General features: G+C 34.7%; 1 protein-coding gene across 2 annotated transcripts in view; it reads left to right on the forward strand.

Annotated features, from left to right (window-relative positions):
* The window catches only part of Phm (Peptidylglycine-alpha-hydroxylating monooxygenase), a 271952-nt gene extending 255870 nt beyond the window's left edge, over window positions 1–16082 (forward strand). Inside the window, exons 11-12 of one of the 2 annotated variants that reach the window (XM_090389021.1) lie at window positions 8187–8334; window positions 15532–16082. In XM_090389021.1, coding sequence (XP_090245147.1) covers window positions 8187–8334; window positions 15532–15579 — 196 coding nt within the window. In that variant the 3' untranslated portion in view covers window positions 15580–16082. Of the gene's footprint in view, window positions 1–8186; window positions 8510–15531 lie in introns of those variants that run through there. The other variant, XM_090389029.1, reaches the window with a different exon arrangement.
* Window positions 16083–22996: the final 6914 nt, after the last annotated feature.

Genomic DNA, 22996 nt, shown 5'->3' on the forward strand with positions numbered 1-22996 from the left:
TCAGTTTGGTGTGACATAAGCATTGGGAGATCAAAATTGAGAGTAGGAGTGTGCTATAGGCCTAATGACTCTGATGAGTATAATAAGAAACTGTGCAGGAAATAGTGGGCCAGTACATCAGAGAGTCTTATAATGGGGGATTTTAATTTCCCAGATATTGACTGGAATTTGTGGGTTGGTCATTCACACGCTAGCAAGGTTTTTGTGGATTTATTGGATGATTGTTTTCTACATCAGCATGTTCAGGAGGCAACTAGAGGGAGTAATACTCTTGATTTGATTATCAGTAGTGATTCTTCATGCATTAAGAATCTGCAGATAAAGGAACCACCAGGTGGCAGTGATCACAGTGTGCTGAAGTGGGATTTACTCAAAGAGGTAACTACCATCAGGGGTAAAGGGAAGAGTTATTGCTTTCGTAAAGGTGACTACGATGGTCTGAGACAGTATTTAAATTCTATACAGTGGGACCAACTGAAGATGTTACCAACAGCAAATTCAAAATGGGAAGCATTCAAAGAACTTATCTTGGAAGCTACTAGGCTTTACATACCAACTAAGAAATATTGTTCAAGGTTTAGACCTAAATGGATGTCAGATAAACTAATGAGACATATGGCAAAGAAGAAAAATGCATGGGATACATATAAATTAACACGTGACACAGAAGCCTATGATAGATACAAGTTGATCCGTAACCAAGTTACAAAGGAGGTTAGGCAGGCAAAGGCAGATTACAAGAAATCTTTGCCAAGGTATGCAAAGAAAAACAGCAAAGAGTGCTTTACTTATGTAAACTCTAGAAGGAAGGGGATGAATCAGATTGGTCCACTTGATATCGATGGGTCATCTGTTGATGATCCTGCTCAGGCAGCTAACAAACTAAATGAATATTTTGCATCAACATTCACACATGAGGAGTTATTCAGAGAGGGGAATGCCAGAGGTGTATTCAACTAGCTAGAGAATCTTGTAATACCTGAGAGTAAAGTGGAGGAGAAATTGTTGAAGATAAACATAAGAAAGGCACTTGGGGTGGATAGGATCTATCCAGTTATATTAAAGAAGGCAGCAAAGGAAGTAAGCAAACCCTTAGCCATAATTATGAGAGCTTCCTTGGACTCGGGGGACTGGAGATGTGCAAATGTGACCTCAATTCACAAAGGAGGATCAAAGGCCGACACAAGTAATTATAGACCTGTGAGTTTAACTTCTGTTCCAGAAAAATTAATGGAGGCAGTGGTTAAAGAAGCACTGCAGGATCATCTAGACAAGACTTCAGTTATAGCTCGGACACAGCATGGTTTTGTTAAGGAAAAGTCTTGCCTGACCAATTTGATTGGATACTACAATGCAGTCAAAAAAGAAATAGATGCAGGGAATAATTCGATATTATATACTTGGATCTTTGAAAGGCTTTTGCTACTGTTGCACATGGAAGACTGCTGCACAAATTGAAGCAGTGTGACATTGGAGGCAAATTGCTGCTATGGATAAATGGGTGGTTGAAGGGGAGAAGACAGAGAGTGGTAATCAATGGACACTGCTCATCGTGGACTAATGTTATTAGTGGAGTCCCTCAGAGTTCAGTGTTGGGTCCATTATTGTTTTCTGTATTTATAAATGATATTGATGATGGTATATAAAGTTAATGTCCAAGTTTGCAGACGATACAAAGGTTGGCAGGGTTGTCAAGGACCCTACTGACACTATGCTGCTGCAACAGGATCTGGAAAGGTTGAGAGGTGGCAAATGAAGTTTAACATTGACAAATGTAAAGTACTACCTATGGGAAACAGCAACCCCCAAAGCAATGTATCAACTCTGTGGTACTACACTGACAGTGGTAGAGAATGAAAAGAACCTGGGGGTAATTGTGCAGGCAGATATGAAGTTCTCTGAGCAGTGCAGACGGTCTGCAATAGTAGCTCATGGTGTCTTGTCAATGATGTATAGGAATTTTTCTAGCAGGGATAAGGAGGTGATTATTTCCTTGTATAAGGCTTTTTGATTTTTTTTTGATTTGGTAGTTGTTGGCGCATCGGCTTCCGTGGCCATATTGCACCTCCCAAGGTTTTTGTAGTACTTTGATCCAAGCCCGAGGCGGGAATCGAACCCGCGACCTTTGGGTTGCCGGGCAGGTACTTTACCCACTTGGCTAGCCCGGTCGGCCCTTGTATAGGGCAATGGTAAGGCACACCTAGAGTACTGTATACCTAGAGTACTAGGCCTCATTTCAAGTAGGATGTAGAGCTGCTGAAACAAGTATAGAGAAGGACAGGAAAATTAGTGAATGGAACAAAGGGTTTCTCTTACGAAGAAAGGCTTAAGTTTTGCAAATTACAGTGTCTGGAGACTAGGCACCAGCGAGGTGATCTGATAGAGGTGTATAAAGCCTTGAATGGTTTGAGCATGCTCAATGCTGATGGGATTCTTCCTCTTGCTCAGAATAATCACTTGAGAGGGCATAAATTCAAATTGAGGAAAGACAGATGTAAGATAGACGTGTGGAAATTTGCCTTTAGCCAGCGGGTAGTTGGTTGGTCGAACAGACTTGAATCCTTTGTCGTGGAAGTTGATAGCCTAAATAAATTTAACGCTCAGCTGGACAGGTATTTTGAATGAATGGAGGGGTGAAGTGAAAGTGGATTTTTTCTTCTTTTTTTTTTTTTTTTTGGCTGATGCTGCATAAGCTTGCTTTCTTGCATCATATGCCTGTACTAATGCTGATCTAGATAATTTGCCTTTTCTTGCAAAATTGGACCTGATATTGGCAAATTAGATGCACACATTTGTTGGTACCACTCAAAGTTTTGTTTCAAGCTCGTAGTGTTTTGAACCACGAATTCGTTTCCTGTTTTTCATTGCTGCTCCAGTGTCACATACTTCCTCAAGTCTTTTCCAGTTTTTCAGTATTGTAGGTAAAGGGATGTTGTATTCCTTTGCAATGTCCGTTTTGCTTCTTTACATTCTATCAGCCTCTTCTATAATTTTTAGTTTAATTTCCAGGGTTAATTCTGTCCCTCTACGTTTTGTCGCCATAAACAATATAAACAAATTTTAAATTAATTTAAAGACGTTACAAAAATGACATCAGCTCAGATAAAATGGCACAAAAAATAAATTGCTGTATTCGATAGAAAAAGACTCTGAACTTGAGTAACAGTTGCAACTGACCTTATTCCCTTGGAGGGAGTGCATCTAAACAACTTAGAAAAACTTTTTATTCTTTTGTTAATTTAACAACTCATCTTTCGGAAAGATATTTTTCAGAGTGCACTTGATGTTGTAGCTATCGTAAACTGCTTTTGTTTACACAAAACTAATTTCTAACAAGTCAGCGCATCCTTCGGGAAGTAGGTGGCCAGGGGCAATAATTGGATCGCTCTGCCAAGATTTTTATTAAACATACAAAATGACAATATTTATTTCTCACGGGGTGAAAAAGAACTTTGTAATACATATTAACCGAATTTATTTACATAGAAAAGCCTATCATTTTGCAGGGGAATTGGTATGTGCTTCATATAAACGAGTACTTTGTATTAACGAGATTTTGCTGTTTGATATTTTTCTCTACCTTGTAATTCAGTATTTTTTTTACCCATTTTCCACGATTCACAAGTTCTGGAATAAAAAGGTGAGCACCCTGGCAGTTCGGACACTTTGGTATTACTGCTGTGGATTCAGTTTGGGAGTGGTCTGGTGAGCCATATGAGGGACAAATGGCCTTACCTTGACCATACTTCTGGCATTTAAAGCATCTAAGTGGATTTGGAATATGTGGTTGGATCTTACAGGAAAGGTATCTGTCTTTAACTGACGCAGGGAGACTTGGAGTGTTGAAGGTAAGGATAATGTTTCTTATGAGTGTAAAGATACCATCCTGTTTGGTCATTATTATTTTGGCACTGATGATGCATTGTGCCTTAAGTTCTTCAGTAATTTCTTCCTCAGAAACATTAAGGAGGTCCTATTCCAAATTGACCCCCTTTTCAGGTGTTTAAAGTTCTGTATGGGGTTACAAAAATGGGAAAATCTGCAGAGGTGGTTTGCTTCAGAAGCTGCATAGAATTATTGTAATTAGATTTTTCCACAAGGAGATCTCCTGAGCAAAGTCGTTTGACTATTTTAGGAGTACCTGCTACAACCTCTATGCTTTTTTGAACAACAAATGGAGATAAATTGCTAAGAGGTTTCATTGATAAAGAACGTAAAGTTAAGAAAGCAGGCAGGTCAGGCGAAGAATCTTCTTTTTTGATTGAGATGACTCATGTTCACATGAGTGTGTAGGCATTTGGTGAGATTAAGGGATCCATGTTTGCCCTGAATATTGAATTTATACTCAGGTTACCAGCCCCACCACGTGGGCCATCAGTGACCAAGCAATAAGAAATTAGGGTAGTATGTTAGAAAAGTTAGTTATACATACAAAAGAAAGGCATCTTTCCTTCCTTGGTAGGAAGCTTACTTCTTTATTTAGAAGGAGGTCAAAGTAAATAACTTTGTAAAGGCTTTAAAAATTTCTATAATCAGTCGTTTAGAGAAAAGACACTTCAAATTGCTTGGCACTCAGGGCCAAGGAAGTAGTGTACCTGATCATGTGACTTCGATGCACTAAGTTAAGAATTTTACTGTTCTTTTGTAGCCACTTTTTTTTTTTTATGACAGCAATAGAATTGAATTTTTTTGTTTTAATTGGTAATAAAGCATTATATGTTATGTAATAAGTGTTTGTCTTGTATTAACTTGGGTGAAACAGTACCCCAAATATTATGTTACGAGAGAAGCACAATGTGAAGGGGGGAAAATTTTTTTTTTTTTTGGTAGTTATTGGCGCATCGGCTTCTGTGGTCATAGTGCACCTTCCCAGATTTTTGCAGTACTTTGATCCAAGCCCGAGGCGGGATTCGAACCCGCAACCTTTGGGTTGCCAGGCAGGCACTTTACCCACCTGGCTAGCCCGGTCGGCGGAAATTCTTGTAAGATATATCTATCACTTACCTATGTTTTTATACAATTAAATTAAAATATTGACAGGCTTTCAAACACAAACCAAACCTCCCAAATATTAGTATATGTTTCTTTAAAATGCTCCTTCATGGATGTTGATGATGTTTAATTCAAGATATAATTTTAAACAATAGTTTAAATGGAAAATACAGTTACAATTTTTACGTCCACTTTTGATGCCATAGACAACTAACTTTAGTGAGACTTTAATTATGAATTTAGGTCCACTTTTGGAACACTTATATGTATCACTACTAAGGCTTGCAGTTCTCTTATTTGCATAACACTTTCTGGAAGGCTTTCCAATTCTTACCCTTAGAAGAACTTCAGATATTGATATGTTTTGTGCGTTACCCCCCCCCTTCTATGAAGTTTCCTTAGTTTTGGAGTAGAATTTCTAGCCCAAAATTAAACTTATGTTTAGAAAGCCCTTAGTTCAATACAATTGGTAAATCAGAAATTAGTGGTTATAACATTCACCACATATAGGGGAAGGTGGCAGGCAAGGAAAGGTGCTGAAATAACAATACAGTAAAATCCCTTTAATACAAACTCATTTATATGAAGCACATACCATTCCCCTGCAAAAGGATAGGCTTTTTTATGTAAATATATTCATTTATAACAAAATTCGGTTAATTTGTATTACAAAATTCTTTTTCACGCGGTGAGAAAAATATGTTGTCATTTTGTATGTTTAATACAAATCTTGGCAGAGCTGTCCGATTATTACCCCTATTATTGCTTCTGGCCACCCAGCTCTCTACTTCCTGAAGGATGACACCTGAATTGTTAGAAATTAGTTTTGTGTAAACAAAAGCAGTTTATGGTAGCTACGTCAAGTGCACACTGAAAAACATCTTTCTGAAGGGAGAGTTGTTATATTAACAAAAGAATAAAAAGATTTTCTAAATCCTCTCCACAGGAATAAGGTCAGTTGCAATTGTTACTCTAGTTCAAAGAGTCTTTTCATACCATATACAGCAATCTATTTTTTGTGCCATTTTATCTGAGCTGATGTCTTTTTTGGAACTTGTCTTTAAATTAATTCAAAATTTGTTTATATTAAATCTTATCTAGTAGTGTTATGGCGACAAAATATAAATGGATGGAATTAAGCCTGGAAATTAAACTAAAAATTATAGAAGAGACTGATAGAATGTAAAGAAGCAAAACGGACATTGTAAAGGAATACAACATCCCTTTACCTACTTTATCTACAATACTGAAAAACCAAAAAAGACTTGAAGAAGTGCGTGACACTGGAGCAGTGATGAAAAACAGGAAACAAATTCATGGTGCAAAACACGACGAGCTTGAAACAAAATATTTCGAGTGGTACCAACAAATACATGTATCAATTTGCCAGTATCAGATCCGATTTTGCAAGGAAAGGCAAATTATCTAGCTCAGCAACATGGAATTAGCAACTTCAAATGCAGCAGTGGCTGGCTCCAAAGATTTAAAGACAGGAATAAGTTGGTTTTACGAAACGTTTGCGGCCAGTCTGGATTATTTAACAAAGAAAAGGCTACAGACTGGTTGTGTTCTGTACGGTCCATTCTTGAAAAATATGAGGCAAAGGATATTTTTAATCTTGACAAGACAGGTTTATTTTATAATTTGCTTTTAGAGGAGAGTCTTGTCATGGTTGAAAATTTAGTAAACAAAGCCTCACTGTACTGTTATGCTGCAATTCAGATGCCAGTACAAAACTATGCCCACTTGTGATTGGTAAGTTTTCCAAGCCAAGGTGTTTTAAAGCAGTTAACCAGTTTACCTGTGATTATGAGGCCAATAGAAGTGCTTGGCTTACAGGCAGAATTTTTCAGTCTTGGTTATTCAAAAGTGGTCAGAAGAATAAAGAATGGCTTCAGAAAAAAAGGAACATTTTGATGAATCTAGGTCGTTGTAGAGCACATTCTGGTGAGACACTTAAGTTGACAAATATACGGCTATTGTTTTTACCCCCCAATACCACCAGTTTAATGCAACCACTGAATCAAGGCATTATTTATAACCTCAAGAGAGCATACAGAGCCCACCTGATCAACAACATAGTAAGGAACAATTTGCAGCCAAATTTGAAATGTCTTGGATGCTATCTGTAATCTTGTTATTGCTTGGGACATAAGGCCCAAGAATATCATCGAAAAACATGGTCCAGCAGACAGCATCACTGAGGAATGAAGGAGCATATGGATTTTGTTGGTAAATTTGAAGAGTTTGTGAAGGTGGATGATCAAGTTGCTACCACTGCAACACAACACCAGAAGAGCTGTTGAGGACCAAACAAAATGTTTTTGTTACCAGTGAAAGTAAGAAGTGCATGCACACAGCCATCTAAAAAAGATGCCCAAAATGAATTGAGCACACAGTAATAGAGAATGTGTTGTTCTGCAGTAATGTTGATAAAGAAACAACTATTGCATTTGATAATGTCTGTGCTGTAGTTAAAAATGCATAATGCATATAGGACAAAAACTGTGCAAACATCATTGGATTCTTTCTGTAAATTACATTAATTTATTAAAAAGTTAATGGTTTGTATGTCTCCTTTTATATTAAGATTAATTCTTTTTACTGTGATGCTAAAATATTGTATATATCAAAATATATACTGTACAATATTTTAATTTATGTTAATTGCTTTTTCCTTAGTTTATCTTACAAATAAAATCAAATCTTTAAAAAATATGTTATTACTGTATTTTTAGACAAAGGCTTTTGTTTTTATTTTTGATATTATTATTCTTAGATATACAGTATATATATTAAAAAAAAAAAAAAAAACCTTAAAAATTTTGACGCTTTTGGGGGACCTCGTTATTACAAAATGTGAAAATTTAGGCCCCTTGAACTTTGTATTAATGAGATTCGACTGTAATAGAAATTTTGGTAAACAAAAGTTTCGTAAAAATATATAATGGTGGGGGGGATAAAAATACCCAGTTTAAACAAACTTAAAACAATTTCAGAGCTAGTTTATTTTGATGTAAAGAAAGATATGCTTGCTTGCTTTGTTTTTTGTATAAGAGGCTAGTCTACTCACTGATCTGGTACAGAGGAATGAGAGCACTTTACTATTTCAGGTGATAATTTTATATTGGAATGCGAAAGTTGGTTATTATTATTTTTAACTTCAATAACATCTATTATTGTTATTTTCATAGGCCAACTGGTAAAGATGAAATGTGTAACTTTTACATGATGTACTATGTTGATGGTGACCAAATACTGCATGAGAAATACTGCTTCTCTGCTGGACCCCCTTTATATCACTGGACTGTTGATGAACAGATTGAAGATATTCCTGAATGGGTAAATGAATCGGCCAGTTCTTTGGATAAATAGCAATATCTCTTACTTTCCCTAAACTGGAAATATTCACACATTTTGTTGAAATGAAATGAAAACAACTATTAATGCAAAAGTTACAGTTAGTGCTATACATTTGCCATAAAGCAGCTGTATTTCTTTCAACTGCTTTAACCAAAAATGTTTTCTTTCTTTATAATTCATTTCTTGTTAAGTTTATTGAATGTATGCCTTGAATTTTTAAGAATTTAGATATTTAATATGATACAAAATGTTTTATTAGACAAGGAAATTCACCTTGTTTAATAAAACCTTGTCATCCCTTGGAAGCCATATGATTAAAAGGTGAAGAAATGAAAAGTGAGCTACGTTAAACTAAAATGTTATCCCAAAAAAAAAGATGCTTGATTTTTAGTTCTTCAGTAATACATAACTTAAATAATACATAAAATACATAAGTGGGATATTTAAGTAATATCCCACTTATGTATTTTATAGTAATAAAATACACAAGTGGGATATTTAAGATCACCTGCTCCCCCAGGAACTGGCTGCATTCAAGTTAATTTACTTTTATCTAATTACCAAACACAGAAAAGGTCTCTTGAGGTAAGGATGTTGAATTTTCATTCAAAAATAATTAATAGCTTCACATATTTCCAATTTGTAAAATGGTACCACCTTGTTGCTAGTGTAAGCCTGATTTTATTTTATCAGAGTTACTGCTCAGCTCCACATTGGGAATAACTGTATTTAAAACTGAGTTGATAAGCTCGTGAATTAAATGGAACTGTTGTACTGCTGCTTACATATTCAAAACTGTCTTGACATTCCATTCATGAACATGGTGTTATGTTATTTTGTAAGTTTATACATCTATACTGTGGTTTCACTCTGCAGAGAGTTTTAAGATTATCATCTCAGTGTATTCTTAATACTTTGGCATTGTTTCGGGATTCTGCTGAAATTTTTATTCAGACTTAATGATACGTTTGTGAAGGAATTAAGGTGTAGGAACTCTTAGTTTCCTTGCAAGCACATTACTTGATATGAAAACTGGTTTCAGTAGAATCTGGCCAAGTTATCTTATATTAAATATGCATTGAGATGATAACATTAGGTAGTGAAAGTCGTGTTACATTCCAGTCATCTTTCATTTCACCCCCCCCCCCTTCTGAGAATAATAGAAGTGAAAAGTAAATATAGTTATCTTATTAATTACTAAAATTATAACTTCGTAGAACTACAACTGCGTAATATTTGACTCTTCTCCCATATATTTTTTGTCTCCCCCCCCTCTATCTCTCCACACTCGCCGCATACATATATTGTTGCATTTAGTCTAAAAATTTCTTTTTTCCATACAAACTATATGGAAAAAATAAATAATTACAAATTTCTATTTGTCCACATTTAATGAAATTTGGGATGGTTTGACAAATCTTTCTAAAAGAACTAAATATAAAATTTCATAAAATTCTGTCCCCTGGGAGTCAAGTTATTACATGGGGAGATAACAGGCATTTATATATATATAAATGGGGTAGAATTGAAAAGTCTGTTAAGAGCTAACATGGATGCATAAATTACACAAAATGTCATAACTAATAGGAAGGCGCCTCCGTAGCCAGGTGGGAAGGAGCAGTAGCACACGCTTCTTGATTAGACCGGGGTTCGAGCCCGTCACCACCAAATACGGAGGATGCAGAAAGGTCAGGGAATGACCACCGCATATTCCCGGAGCAATATGGCCTTAGTTGCTAATGCTCCTAAAAACCAACTTACAAAAACAAACATAACTAATAGGAGAAGGATAGCAGAAATAGGAGATATTACAGGCGTGAGAAAGAATGTGAAAATCCTGTGATATAATGAATTAAACAAAATTATAGGCTGAACTGCAAAGCCAATTAGATAGAAGAGAACTGTAAAGCAAAAATGATATAATTAATATAAGGAGTAGTAGCCAGCACATACTGATACATAATCAAAGTATACCTGATTATGTATCAGTATTTAATATTGATATTCAGATATCAATATTCATAATTCCTCTACCCCTTTTTTTGGACTTATAACCAAAATTACCCACCCATATCTGATGCTGGCTACTACTCCTTATATTAATTTAATCATTTTTGCTTTACAGTTCCCTTCAATCTATTTGGCTTTGCAATTCATCCTATAATTTTCACATTCTTTCTCATGCCTATAATATCTCCAATTTCTGCTTTTCCTTCTCCTATTAGTTATGGCATTTTGTGTAATTTGGGCATCCATATTAGCACTTTTTAACAGACTTATCAATTCACATATAATCTCACACATATAATCTTTTTTATCCTTTGTTGCTGCTTTGCACACACTCAGGTACATTTGTCATATCATCTTTATCTCTCTATTGCCATTGCACTTTTCAACCCATTATTTTACCTATTTCATATATTTGTAAAAGAATAACAGAAGTTTACCTCAGTATGATATGCTCCAGAAATTAAAACGAATATAACATTAGAGTAAAAAATTGAAAAAAATTAAAAGAATTTAACAAAAATATGGCAAAATAATTTTTTAAAAATATTTTCATTAAATTCTTTTAATTTTTAATTGATTTCAATTTTTACTGTAATGTTATATTCGTTTTAATTTCTGGAGAGTATCATACTTCTGTATGATACTCTCCAGAATGATTCTGCATTTTTTTTTTTTTTTGTTTTGTTTTTTTGTTTTTTTTTAATGATCATCATATTGAGGTCAACTTCTCTTATTCTTTACAAATATTGAAATAATGTAGAACGTATTGAGCATCACAGCTCTGGTTTGCACCATCTATTTCATATATGTGTGTGTGTGCATAAACTTGCATAAATAACTTATACAATCTCGCAATTGGTAAAAGACTATTTTTATCTTCTCTCACCATGAACACTTTGTCACAGCTAAACCTTTATATAAAGTACTTGACATGGCAAAATCATCACAATTTCCATTAATATAATGTGCTTATAAGTGACCTAGTAGAGTTACAATGTCAATAAGTCAGGTTTAGCTGAGGATGTAGTAAACCATCGTGTTCTAGCAGAGTTGGAAGTATAGAAGAATGGCAGAAGCTACAGTCAGTGGCTTTGGCAAGGAATCTGAAAACTTAATTGCACTTGGACAATAAAAAAATTCTACTCTTATAACAAGTTTGGATTGATTTATAATTGTTTTTCAACTGTTGCAAACTTTAGTTTAGGAAGAAAATGAAATGCACTCTTGTTGTGTTTAGACATTTGAGTGTCATCAAAGATGAGCATAGCAGTAGATTTTTTTTTTTTTTTTTTAAGAAATAAGACAGGACTAACTTTCAGCAGGATTGAAGTTAACTAAGTTATCAAAGCTTTAACATATTTATTTAAAAACCATGATTTATATGAAAGATAAGATTTAGGGTGCAGAATTCACAAGTTTTACTGAGGGGCCTCTGTAGCCAGGTGGGCAGGAGCAGCAGGGCGTAGCACACACTTCTTGATTAGACCGGGGTTCGAGCCCGTGACCACCAAATACAGAGGATACGGAAAGGTTAGGGAATGACCACCGCATATCCCTGGAGCAATATGGCCTTAGTTGCTAATGCTCCTAAAAAACCAAATAACAACAAGTTCACTGACATAATCTGAGCAAACACTGGGATTGAAAAATATATATGTAATCCAATCAAGGAAAAAAGGAATAGAAATCATGCAGATTTCGCATTCTTGTAATGCCAAATGACATGAGGCTGAGACTGGCATAAGAGAGAAAGAGAGCTCTAGCCCACATTGATGAAATTTTGTGAGAGCGCAAATTTTTAATAAAAGCTGATATGCATGCACCCTTCAGAATAATTTATCAGACTTGAAAGGTTGTGATTTTAACCAAGTCAAACGTTTGCCGTTATATCAATAAAAATCGCACCACTGTATTGCTGCTGAGTTAAGTAGATTAATAGATGTGGAATAACCTTTTAATGCAATATGAATCTGTTAGAAAATAACCAAGGCATTAAAAATTTGATCATCATTTGAAATTTAGACAGGTGTCACTTTCAAAACTTTTTTTTCTTTTTTTTAAATCTGGTAATAAAATCACGTCCTCCTGGGTACCTTTTCCACCAGTTTTCTCCAAATGATGATACCATATTTTCTGTATTTGTTTCAGTTTATTAGAGTGAGAGATATATTATACGAGGGGTGATCATCTGAATCTTCCACAGATTTCTCATTCTGGAAATACTCTGCCTTGAACTTTACACACTTTTGCCACCATTGTACCGGTGCATTAGATGCTTCTTGCAAGAGGTTTTTTAAAAGACTGCAAAGTGCTTCCATTTTGGTTCTGCAAGCATTGCTGTGTCTAACATGAAACAGTTGCCTTTCAGAACTTTCTTCAGACGTGGAAACAGGAAGAAATCATGCAGGGCTAAGTTTGGTGAATAAGGGAGATGTAGCAGAACCTCGGCACCTATGGCAGTAATCACTGCCTGCATAATATTAGCCATATGGGGCCTGGCATTGTCTTATGGAGAAACCACTTCGCACCAGAATATGGCCATCCAACCAAGAAATTCATTACCATACACTTCATTCATCTCTTTAACTGCTTCTGGTGAATTTAAGCCCCATCTGACACAATAACGAATCGCATATTGCTGTTCAATCTGTATGTCTGCCATGATACTTGCTTCAAAACGATCGTCAGTGACATGCAGCTGAAAAAAAAAAACTCTTCACACAACACTAGCTCCAGTGCAGTACTGGCATGCACACACACAGTGTGCTCAGTAGGGATCAGGGAGTGTGCCTGTAGCTGCAGTTATGGAAAGTTTTTACGGTAAACATAAAAATCTTGCACCAGTCTGCGAATTAAATGATCATTCCTCTATATGGTTTTGGTTCTGCGAATTTATTTTTATCCTTTTAAAAATTAAAAATTTAATTTTTGTTAACAAGTGTGGGGGGGGGGGAATCACCATGTAACAGATGTATTTCTTTTTAAGGTTGTGACCAAGTGAGAGTTAAGAAACTGAGTTGTGCCATAGAAATTCTTAACTGAAAATCTCTTATTTTAATCATAATTTATACCAAGGTGTTGGCAAAATGATGCAAGGAAGCTAATACAATTTCAGCCAAAAATAAAATAAAATTAAATTTGCTCTTTAAATTTATTAAAACTGCCACAACATCAGGTGAGAGTATATTCCAACAGTCACTCTTTTGGCTGAATGAAAATTTCCATGTTTCAAATCCTTTATGAATTTTAAAATGCCCTTGCTTGTATTTTCAGAGGAGGAGTAAAAGATGCCATAGACATTTATTTAGTCTTAAATAGTTTTACTGAGTCTCCACACAGATGCCTAGTTTCCAGACACTGCAAGTTACAGAACCTCAATCTTTCTTCATAAGGATAACCTTTTTTGCTCCCAACTAACCTAGTTGCTGTTTTCTGCACCCTTTCCAGCAGACCTAGATTATTTAGCATGTGGCCCCAACAACACCCTGAATACCATAAAATGGGATAATCACCTCTTCGCTACTGCTGGAATGGTTCATGTTATACCAGCATGTATTTGAACCATGGTCAAATGTGCATGTTATTGCATTCTTGCACTGACCTCAGCTATGCCAGTCATCATTGACAGAACTTCATATTGGGATGCATGATTATCCATAGATCATTTTCCTTATCAATTACTTTTAATTGATAGCATAAGTATAGCAGTAACATTGGTGCTATTCAGATGATGCAATACTTTGCATTTATCAATGTACTGCATCAACCCATCTGCCAAGTTTGACTGGATTTTTGAAGTAGTGTTCTCTGACCTTATTAATCATCCTGCAAACTTTGGATATCTCTATCAATAACATTAATAAATGTGAAAAACACGTGACTCCACTCATAACATCAGGAGCCATTTATAGCTATTCTGTCTCCTATCACCATTTCTTTATCCATAATATCTATACTACCACACTGGCCAAATTTATATAACAATTCTTGTGGAGTAGCATCAAAAGCTTTGCTATAATCTAATTATATTATGTCAGATCTGTTTTTTGTATTGATTTCCTCTCTGAAAACCTAATAGCAGCTAATCAGCTTGGTGAGGCATGATCTCTCCTTGGCAAATCCATGATGCAGTTTCATCAGCTACAAATTACAAACCTTCATGCCTGTAATTACTCACTTCAGCCTTTAACCCCTTTGTGAATAGGAGACAATTGGACATCTCCAATCTGTAGGGATTTCCCCTGAATATAAGGATGATCTCGTTATTATAGCTCAAACTATGATTATACCTTTCTTTTAATATAATTACATAAATCCCACCTGCTACTGGCACTTTATTTTGACTGCCTCAATTTGTCTTACTGCTTCCTTTCAGTTTGTCAGCAACCTGTACAAGGTCTCATCAATAATTATGCTAGGGATTCTCAAACCATAGGTCAAAATACTCCCCCCCCCACACACACACCCAACTTTTGGAGGGTCACAATATAATAAAAATTGTTCCAGGTTTTTAATTTTTATTTATTTATTTATTTTTTTTTTATTATTTTGAGTTTTATTTTATAGTTTTTAAGGTTTTTATGAAAATTGGTCTATTTATTTTTCTAACCCAAATGAAATAATTAGTTTTATTCATGGGAGGTTGTGCAAATTCATTTTAAAGGGATCATGGTATCACAAAATTTAAGAATGCCATTCATATCAAATGGACCAATGTCATTCATCCATTTCCTTTTTGTGTAACATAAGCAAAGAACGCTACTTTTCTGTGCTCTTAAACCCCCCCCCTGTAACTTGATTAATTAATTTCTATTCCCTCAACTTATAATCCTCCCATTATTTCCCCCCTTTCTTTCATTAAGCTTAGCGTGGATTCATTTTGGTGTAAACCTCATTAGTTTCCATGGTTACTTCCCTAAATACTAGTTATTTGCATATATTAACTTGATGGTAATGAAAATTTTTAAAATTTTCTAATACCACAGAAATGCTTTATTATTGAGTGTGCTGATATAAAATTAAAATAAGATAATGTAATGTATTAGCTCACTATTTGTCTGTACTGTTGTTCCTTGTACTCATCACAGTCATTTGGTCTATAACATACTCTTCTCTTTTTTGTTTTCCCACTGCTTATGTCATGCTAAATTGACTTGATAATTCAAGTGTACGGAAATGCTGTCTCGTTTTATTCATGGAATAAAGGAATGTTAAAAGAATTACAATTTTTTTGTGGGACCAGTTAAAATAAGAAAAGGTAATGAGTAACATACTAATGAAGTACTTTTCTAAAGTGTATTTTAATATTGGATTTATTAAATATTACATCATGCAGAAAACAAATACAAATATTAAAATATTTGTGTTTGTTTTTTGCATAGTGTCTTAAATTGTACATAATTAGAAATAGAAACAAATTTTGTGAAATCATATAGTAATTCTGATACTTGCCTGTCTTTGGTAAACTTGAAATATATAAAGTGGTTACATTTAAACATCACAATGTACCTGAGGGGATGGTATGATAAAATTGAAAAATGATGTATCTGCCCTAAAAAGGGTAGGTAAATTATTTTTCTGTTTTATCATGCAGGAAGCGATGCACTGTCTAGACTTTAATTGGAAAAAATATTATATAAAAAAATGCTATTAAACCACCAAAGTAATGCTGCTTGACGAAGTGTGATTCTGCTACCTTCAATTTGGTGATTCTGCTACCAAATTCAAGTTAAAAATTATTGTAATATTAAAAAAATTGCTACTCCCATCTCTAGCAGTGCAAATGCAGAACTCTCCACTGAAGATAGAATAAACAATGTAAATTAGAATTTATTCTATTTAAATTCAAAATGAGGAGACAGATTTTCTACAAGAGAAAATTACAATAAACTAGCATTTGTCCGATTTTACAAATATTAGTGGGTGTCAATTACACAAGTTGTCTGTCCAAAAAATAATTAACATGATAATTTTTTTGTACATGGAATTTTGAATGTAATTATAACTCTTAGCAAATATTCATTTTAGGTGGCTGATTACATAATTTTGTACAAAGTAGGTAATAAATATTATTATTTTGAAGAATTTATTTAATGTTAAAATAATTCAGTATTCGTAACCAGTACCTTCTGTACCTTGAAATGTTATAATCTACTATTAAACAAGTCATGTGCTCATCACTCTGAAACAGATTAATAGCAGAATTACACCTTGACAAGTAAAACAGTAATCGCTAATGCAGAAAGTATACAACTGTAACTTTTTTTACAATAGGCCTAGAGATATAACCATATTGTAATTAAGATGAAAATATCATTACTGGTTACACACCCATTTCTTATCTTATAAAATTTGAAGAAAATTTTCTATATGCTTTGCCATGTCCCTTAGCCCAGCAGTAGTGGTTACGTGTCACCTGACAGGTACCAAACTTTATTTTTAATTTCTAAATGTTTTCGGTTTTTTAAATTACAAAAAAATTTTATTTACTTAAACAGTGCCAGATTTTAGATTGCAGTACTTATATGTAAAAATAAAAAAAAACTTTAGACATAAAGCGGAGACATCAGTCTCTTATTCGCTTCCATTTTTGAGGTTAAGAGACCATAACGCACATGACGTTTCAAACACACACCTATGTTTCTGCTTATTTTGGATGTAAGTCTTAAAAATTTTAAAAAAAAGCATTAAATAGTATTAATTACTTCCATTTTCAAGTTTATTTGAAAGTACATATCTTGCTTCCCAGAATGTAGCATCCATCATGAGAGAATATTGGTTTTGTCTAATCATTTTTATATGAAAACAAACAATTAATGTGAAACTAAACATTGTCAGTGCTTGTCCAGTAGCACACTACTCTTCAAGCAAAATGCAGAATTGCTGCAAAACCATGATTGAAAAAGACAGTGGCAAAGTATAAAAACCCTCAAAAACTACTGCAATGAAAGTTTGACTATGTTTAGAAAGGCAGAAAAAAATCTGGATTTTTAATCATTGATCAACAGTAAATGTGGGAATGTTATTTCGAGGGTCACCTGTCAGGTGACCTCCTACACGTTAAAGAAAAAATTACCTCAGTGTGGAAGATTCCTTAAGGGAAAGCAAATTTTATTTGCTTCTGCCAGTGTAAACCAAGTTTCTTTCAAAAAAAAAGTTATTCTAGTCATGATATAGGTTGTGTGTAAATAGTATCCATTAAAATAAAACTTTACCACTACTTGATAACATATTTTGAAAAAATAAGTTTTGTTATAATGCAATTTTAAATGTTGCCTGTTTTTAGATTTTTCATATAAAAAGATAATTACTTTAATAGACTTCACATTGATACACAAATTTAGTGTCATAGTTTTGTTTGACATTGTTAATCTATAAATGCTGTATTAACATATTTTCAGTTAGCTCTGAAAGATTGTACATTCTTCGTTTTAAAGAAAATTTACAAAAAAAAAAAAAAAAAAAAACAGAGCAATGTGGTGTACCCTTACAATGTGCATTATAAGGGTTGGCTTGTTTTCATATGGCAGTTACCGTGAATTTTTAAATTGATCTTTTCAAATTCATACAAATAAAATGTTTCAGTGTAAATTTTATTTAAATAAGATTGAATTATTTATTGTGAAATAAATTACTTTTTCATGCTTTTCTGTGCCTTTCTTTAGTTTCTAGTATTCCCTTCTGTTTGAACTTGGAGTTATGATTTCATATAATTCAGTTTATTTTTCATTTAAATAGAGAGATTCCCACTGAAATAGCCATCTTTCAATTATTTGGGGTTTACTCTTGGGTATTATTGTTTCTTGAATATTGAGAATAAAAAGAGGAGTGTGACAGTGCACCACATCACTTAAAATTATTTTAAGAAGAGAGAGAACAAAGAATTTTAATTTATATTGTTTATTTGATATTCTAAACAACTTTGTATGCTCATGCTGCACAATATAATGACTGTAATGTAGAAGCTGTGATAATAATGTTCTTAGATTTCTTATGGACGTTGTTCCAGTGATGACAGCTAAAGCTGACACTTAATTCTTAACATCCTGATGGATATTCAGGTTCCATCTGTGTGTTACATGCATTTTAGCAAAGTCTAGCCATGCCTTCTGCTTGCACCTTCATGTTTGTGGGACTTAATAAACTCCCCTTTCCCCATGTGCAAGGTCTGAAAATACTGTTAACATCTAGTATACTGGATGTGACCATCCAGGTCTAAACCCATGTAAGCAAGGATGAAGATGCATCCAAATCTAATTATATATCTTGAGAGTAAAGGCAATGTTGTAAATAATTAAGCTACATGCATTTCTGTAATGTTTCGATTAACGATCCCCCCCCCCCCCCGGCACTATGGGTGCGCAAGTGACGAACTTCCCACAAGCACTGCTGAATTTTAAAATACGATATGAATTAGCCGTTACAAGGTTTTGCCTCAGGTCCCACTCAGTAATTTCTGAAAATAGTGTACCACATTGTAGTGAATATATTGCCATGGTGGTCTTTTTAGATTAGCCAGCCCCCCTTCAAGGGCTGGCGCTAGGGTGCACAAGCGAGGCACCACTGCACACTGGTGTTCAAAAAAAAAGTGCATTAATTACCTAGGAATTTTTCACATTTCTAACCTTTTTCATGATGGTATGTTACATTAATCACTAGCATCACAAAAAAGAAATATAAACAAAAGATATTTATTAATAGTTAAAGCAAAGCTAAATAACATTAGAGAGATGCTCTCAAAATATTCCAAAATGAGCATTTGCAACTTTTATACAACAGTTTTGGTAAACACGATTATGGCTGAAATGTTATCAGAAGCCCTCAATTTGCTTCAGTTTATCATTTTAAATGGAAAACAAAATTATGAAAAGTTCACCAGGTGAAAACTAATATTTAGTTTAACTGCCCCTCTGGCCCTGATGACAGCAGCACACCGTCAAGGTATTGACAAGATCAATTTCTGAAAAATAATCAACTTATAGTTCGTGGTTCCAAACACATTTAAATTATGGCTTCATTGAAGGGTCTTTGGTTTCTTTCTTGCAACTGCAGATTCCAACAGTTATCAGGATTCAGGTGGGCTGTTTCCAGCCCAGCTAAGAGTTGTAATGGACCAGTCTTTCAACCATTTTTTTTCACCTGTAACAAATGTAAACACATTACTGTTGAACCTCTAATGCAGAAATGAAGCTAAAGTAACTAAAGAAGTGCCTACTTACACTTTTCACCCAATGACAAGGAGCAGAGTTATCCTGAAAGATGCAGTTACATGGCAAGTTGAAATGGTTGGCAGCAATTTGCCTTCCAATTGCCAGGTATCCATTGGCATTTACAGAACCTTTTATAAACTGCAGGTGATACGAAATGCACCCCCCATATCATTTGGCTGGTAGGGAATTTAACTATAGACACCATGTCTACTGTGAATTATTTGGCTCCCATCAGAGCCATGCAGGTTGAATTTCTTCTCAACTGTGAAAATAACTGACTTCCACTGCTCAGGGATCCATTTGACCTGCTCCTTATACCAAATTAAAATGGGCCTTTTTCATTTTTTGTGGGAGGTGTTTCTTCTTAGAACAACGGGCTACAAGTCCATTTTTGAAGAGCCATCTTTAGATTGTTACTACATTTGCTACCACTCCTGTATGTTCTTCTCATTTTCTTTTCAGCTCAGACGAAGAAGCTTTACAGTTTTTAAGGCATAAGTGCTTCAAAATGCAGTCCTGTTTTGGCGTAGAGCCAGCCCTGCCCCACCCAGAAATTGCTACAAATAGTTACCACAGTGTTGCCAGTGAATACGTTGTCAGGTGATCTCATTGTAGTGTTATTTTAGGATATGTTGTCATTTGTGTCAGATTACTTTTTTCCTATCAGGAGAAGCAGTATTCTTGAATTTGGAAAGAAATCTACTCACTGTCAACTGATTACAAAACACACTATAAGCAATATGATGGGAAGAACATCCTTCCTCACGTAAAGCAACAATAGCACTCTTTCTTTGTGGCATCAACTGCACATAACTCGCCATCGCCACAAACAAGGAATGACTACAGCTCTTGCAGAGGGTGTTTATATAGCTGAAAGTAACAGCTGATGCAATATTATGTCATCACCTACACATGTATCTTATCTGATGCAATCTGTAAGAAATATTGCCATATACTTATGTTATTCAGACGACAATTACAATTTTTAAGGGGTGATGCACTTCCTTTGAACACCAGTGTATATGCGTGTTAAGATGCTGCTGCATAATATGCGTGTTGCCTCCATGATATGAATTAGGCACCATTACAAGGTTTTGCTTCAGGCACCACAAATGCCAGCCCTGCCCTATTCAGAAATTGCTGCAAATAGGATATGTTGTCATTCTATTAATACATTTTGTAACCTTATATTCCTGTTCGTTGATTTTATCCTGGGATTATTTTTGTGTAAGTTAGTATTAGCAAATGATACAAGTTTATAAGACATCAGCGAAAAATAAAAATAAAATAACCACCTACCTCTTCTGACCATCCCCTCTAACAGTTTGTCTAATTATCCCAATTAGACAAACTGTTAGAGGGACCAACTAACAAGATATTACCAGTTGGGATAATTAGGAAGACTGCATTTTTGCAGCATAGCATAACTAAAAATATTTGTCTCCAGAGTTGGAGATTTGTATGCTTCTGCATGAATGATTTTACATAGGTTCCCAAGCAGGGCTTGAAATGAACTGCAACACTGTTCTGGACATTAGCATTAGTAATATTATATACATACGCACTTGATTTAACATAATGAGCATTCTGGTTTTATTCTCAAAATGAAAAATAAAATTTTTTTTCATTTTGACTCCTGTTCCCAAGGCATAAATGACCATGATGCATTGTGCTAACCATTGCAAAACATTGGGTGTATACCAGTGCCAGATTAACCAAGTGATTAACTAAGCACAGGACAACAGTGGCCTCATGATCCCTCCATTACTAAACTTACAAGACATTGACTCAAGAAATGCTGAACGTGAAATAAGAGTTTGAAAATTTATAACCCTTTTTCAGTTTTCTTCCAGGAAAGGCCCATCAACTATATTAAATAAAAACTTTTGGTTTTTTAAATTTTTATTTATTTACTTTTTAAAACGTTTTCTTCTAGATTTTTTTATTGCAAAGTCCTCGATCAAGTCGTCAAAACTAATTTGGTGTAACAAATCTGCTTCTATACTTACAAAGCATCCAATCTGTCTTGTCGCATAGCTATTCTCTTGGAATTTTGAATGTGCTTGAGTGAGAAGATTGCACACACAGCTGTGCAGTTTGTAACCATTAATGTTAAAAAAATACACAAGGCAATAATATCTATGTTTGAAAATGCACAATCAATTTTGTCTTCTACAATTATTTTATAAAGTTTAGCATGATTAAATCTGGTTTTTACACTTTTTGTTGCACTGAACTTATGGCACACATGCGTGAAACTGCTGAAGCTCAGCAGAGATTATTGTCCAAGTCTTCAGGGTCAATTAGTTTTTTTGAGAGCATTTACAGTATCTTTCAGTTTCAGCAGATGAAGTGACATTATTTGGCACATCACTTAGAAAGGAAAATCTGTCTGCCATTTCTTTATACACCTCTCCTCTTCTTCTCATCTGTTTCCAATTTGTCAGTAATTGAGTAAAAGGCACGAAATTTATCTCTGGCATTCAGATCTACTTCTGGTACATTTCCATCATTGGGTACCTTCTTGCTGCCTTATAATCAACATCTGGTAGTATTTCCTTTACAAGTGCTTCAAATCTTTCAAAGTCATCTCTTAAAGAGCACAGTTGATCAGCTGGACCCATATAGATCTGCACATTTTTAAGTTCACCTTCACTTTGCAGAACTTGACTTGCTCTATGAAACACTTTTGCAAAATCTCATCCCACATAATCAACATGAAAACAAATTTTACCTCTTGCATCTTATTTGCAATATTGTCTGCTTCTCTTCTGGTATCTCCCTTGTGACTGGTCTTCAGCTAAATGCTCTAAATCCAATATCTTAAAGAAACATTTCAAAATGGTTGCTGTTGCCATTGCATACACCTCCTGTCTGGTATTAGAGAGGGATTTTAACACAGGTTCATTTCCAAGACAAGCTTTAAGAATTTTCCATCGGCTGGTTGAGGCTAAAAAAAAAATGGAGAGAAAATACTAACTGCCACTTTACAGCAGTCAGAAGCACTTTGGCTTACCATTTTTAGTGAATGGGCTGCATCTCCTTATAATAACCAGACATGTTAGCAGCATTGTCGTAGGACTGACTCCTAAGATGATGCAGAGGCATGGTTAAACAATGCGGATGATCCTGGTTATCCATATTTTAACTGAATAAGAAATTGTTGCATTAGTCCAGGATGAAGAATGTGCTGATTTTAACTGTGACTCTGATGACGAAGAAGAGGGAGTGGGCCTGATAATGTGGAGGCCTTCACTGGCTAGAAACTGCAATGGCATGGTGTGAGCAACTGTCTAAATGCAGTTCTATAGAGATATTGCTATTAAAGAGGACGAGAGACCTTGCCATGAAAAAAAGACAAACTTGCATGGTTCAAAGAAAAATTCAAGATTACATATTTTAAAAAATAAACCTTGTGTGAT

Source organism: Mastigoproctus giganteus, chromosome 2, assembly GCF_048544385.1.
Source record: "Mastigoproctus giganteus isolate SK-2022 chromosome 2, ASM4854438v1, whole genome shotgun sequence".
Classification (NCBI taxonomy): domain Eukaryota; kingdom Metazoa; phylum Arthropoda; class Arachnida; order Uropygi; family Thelyphonidae; genus Mastigoproctus; species Mastigoproctus giganteus.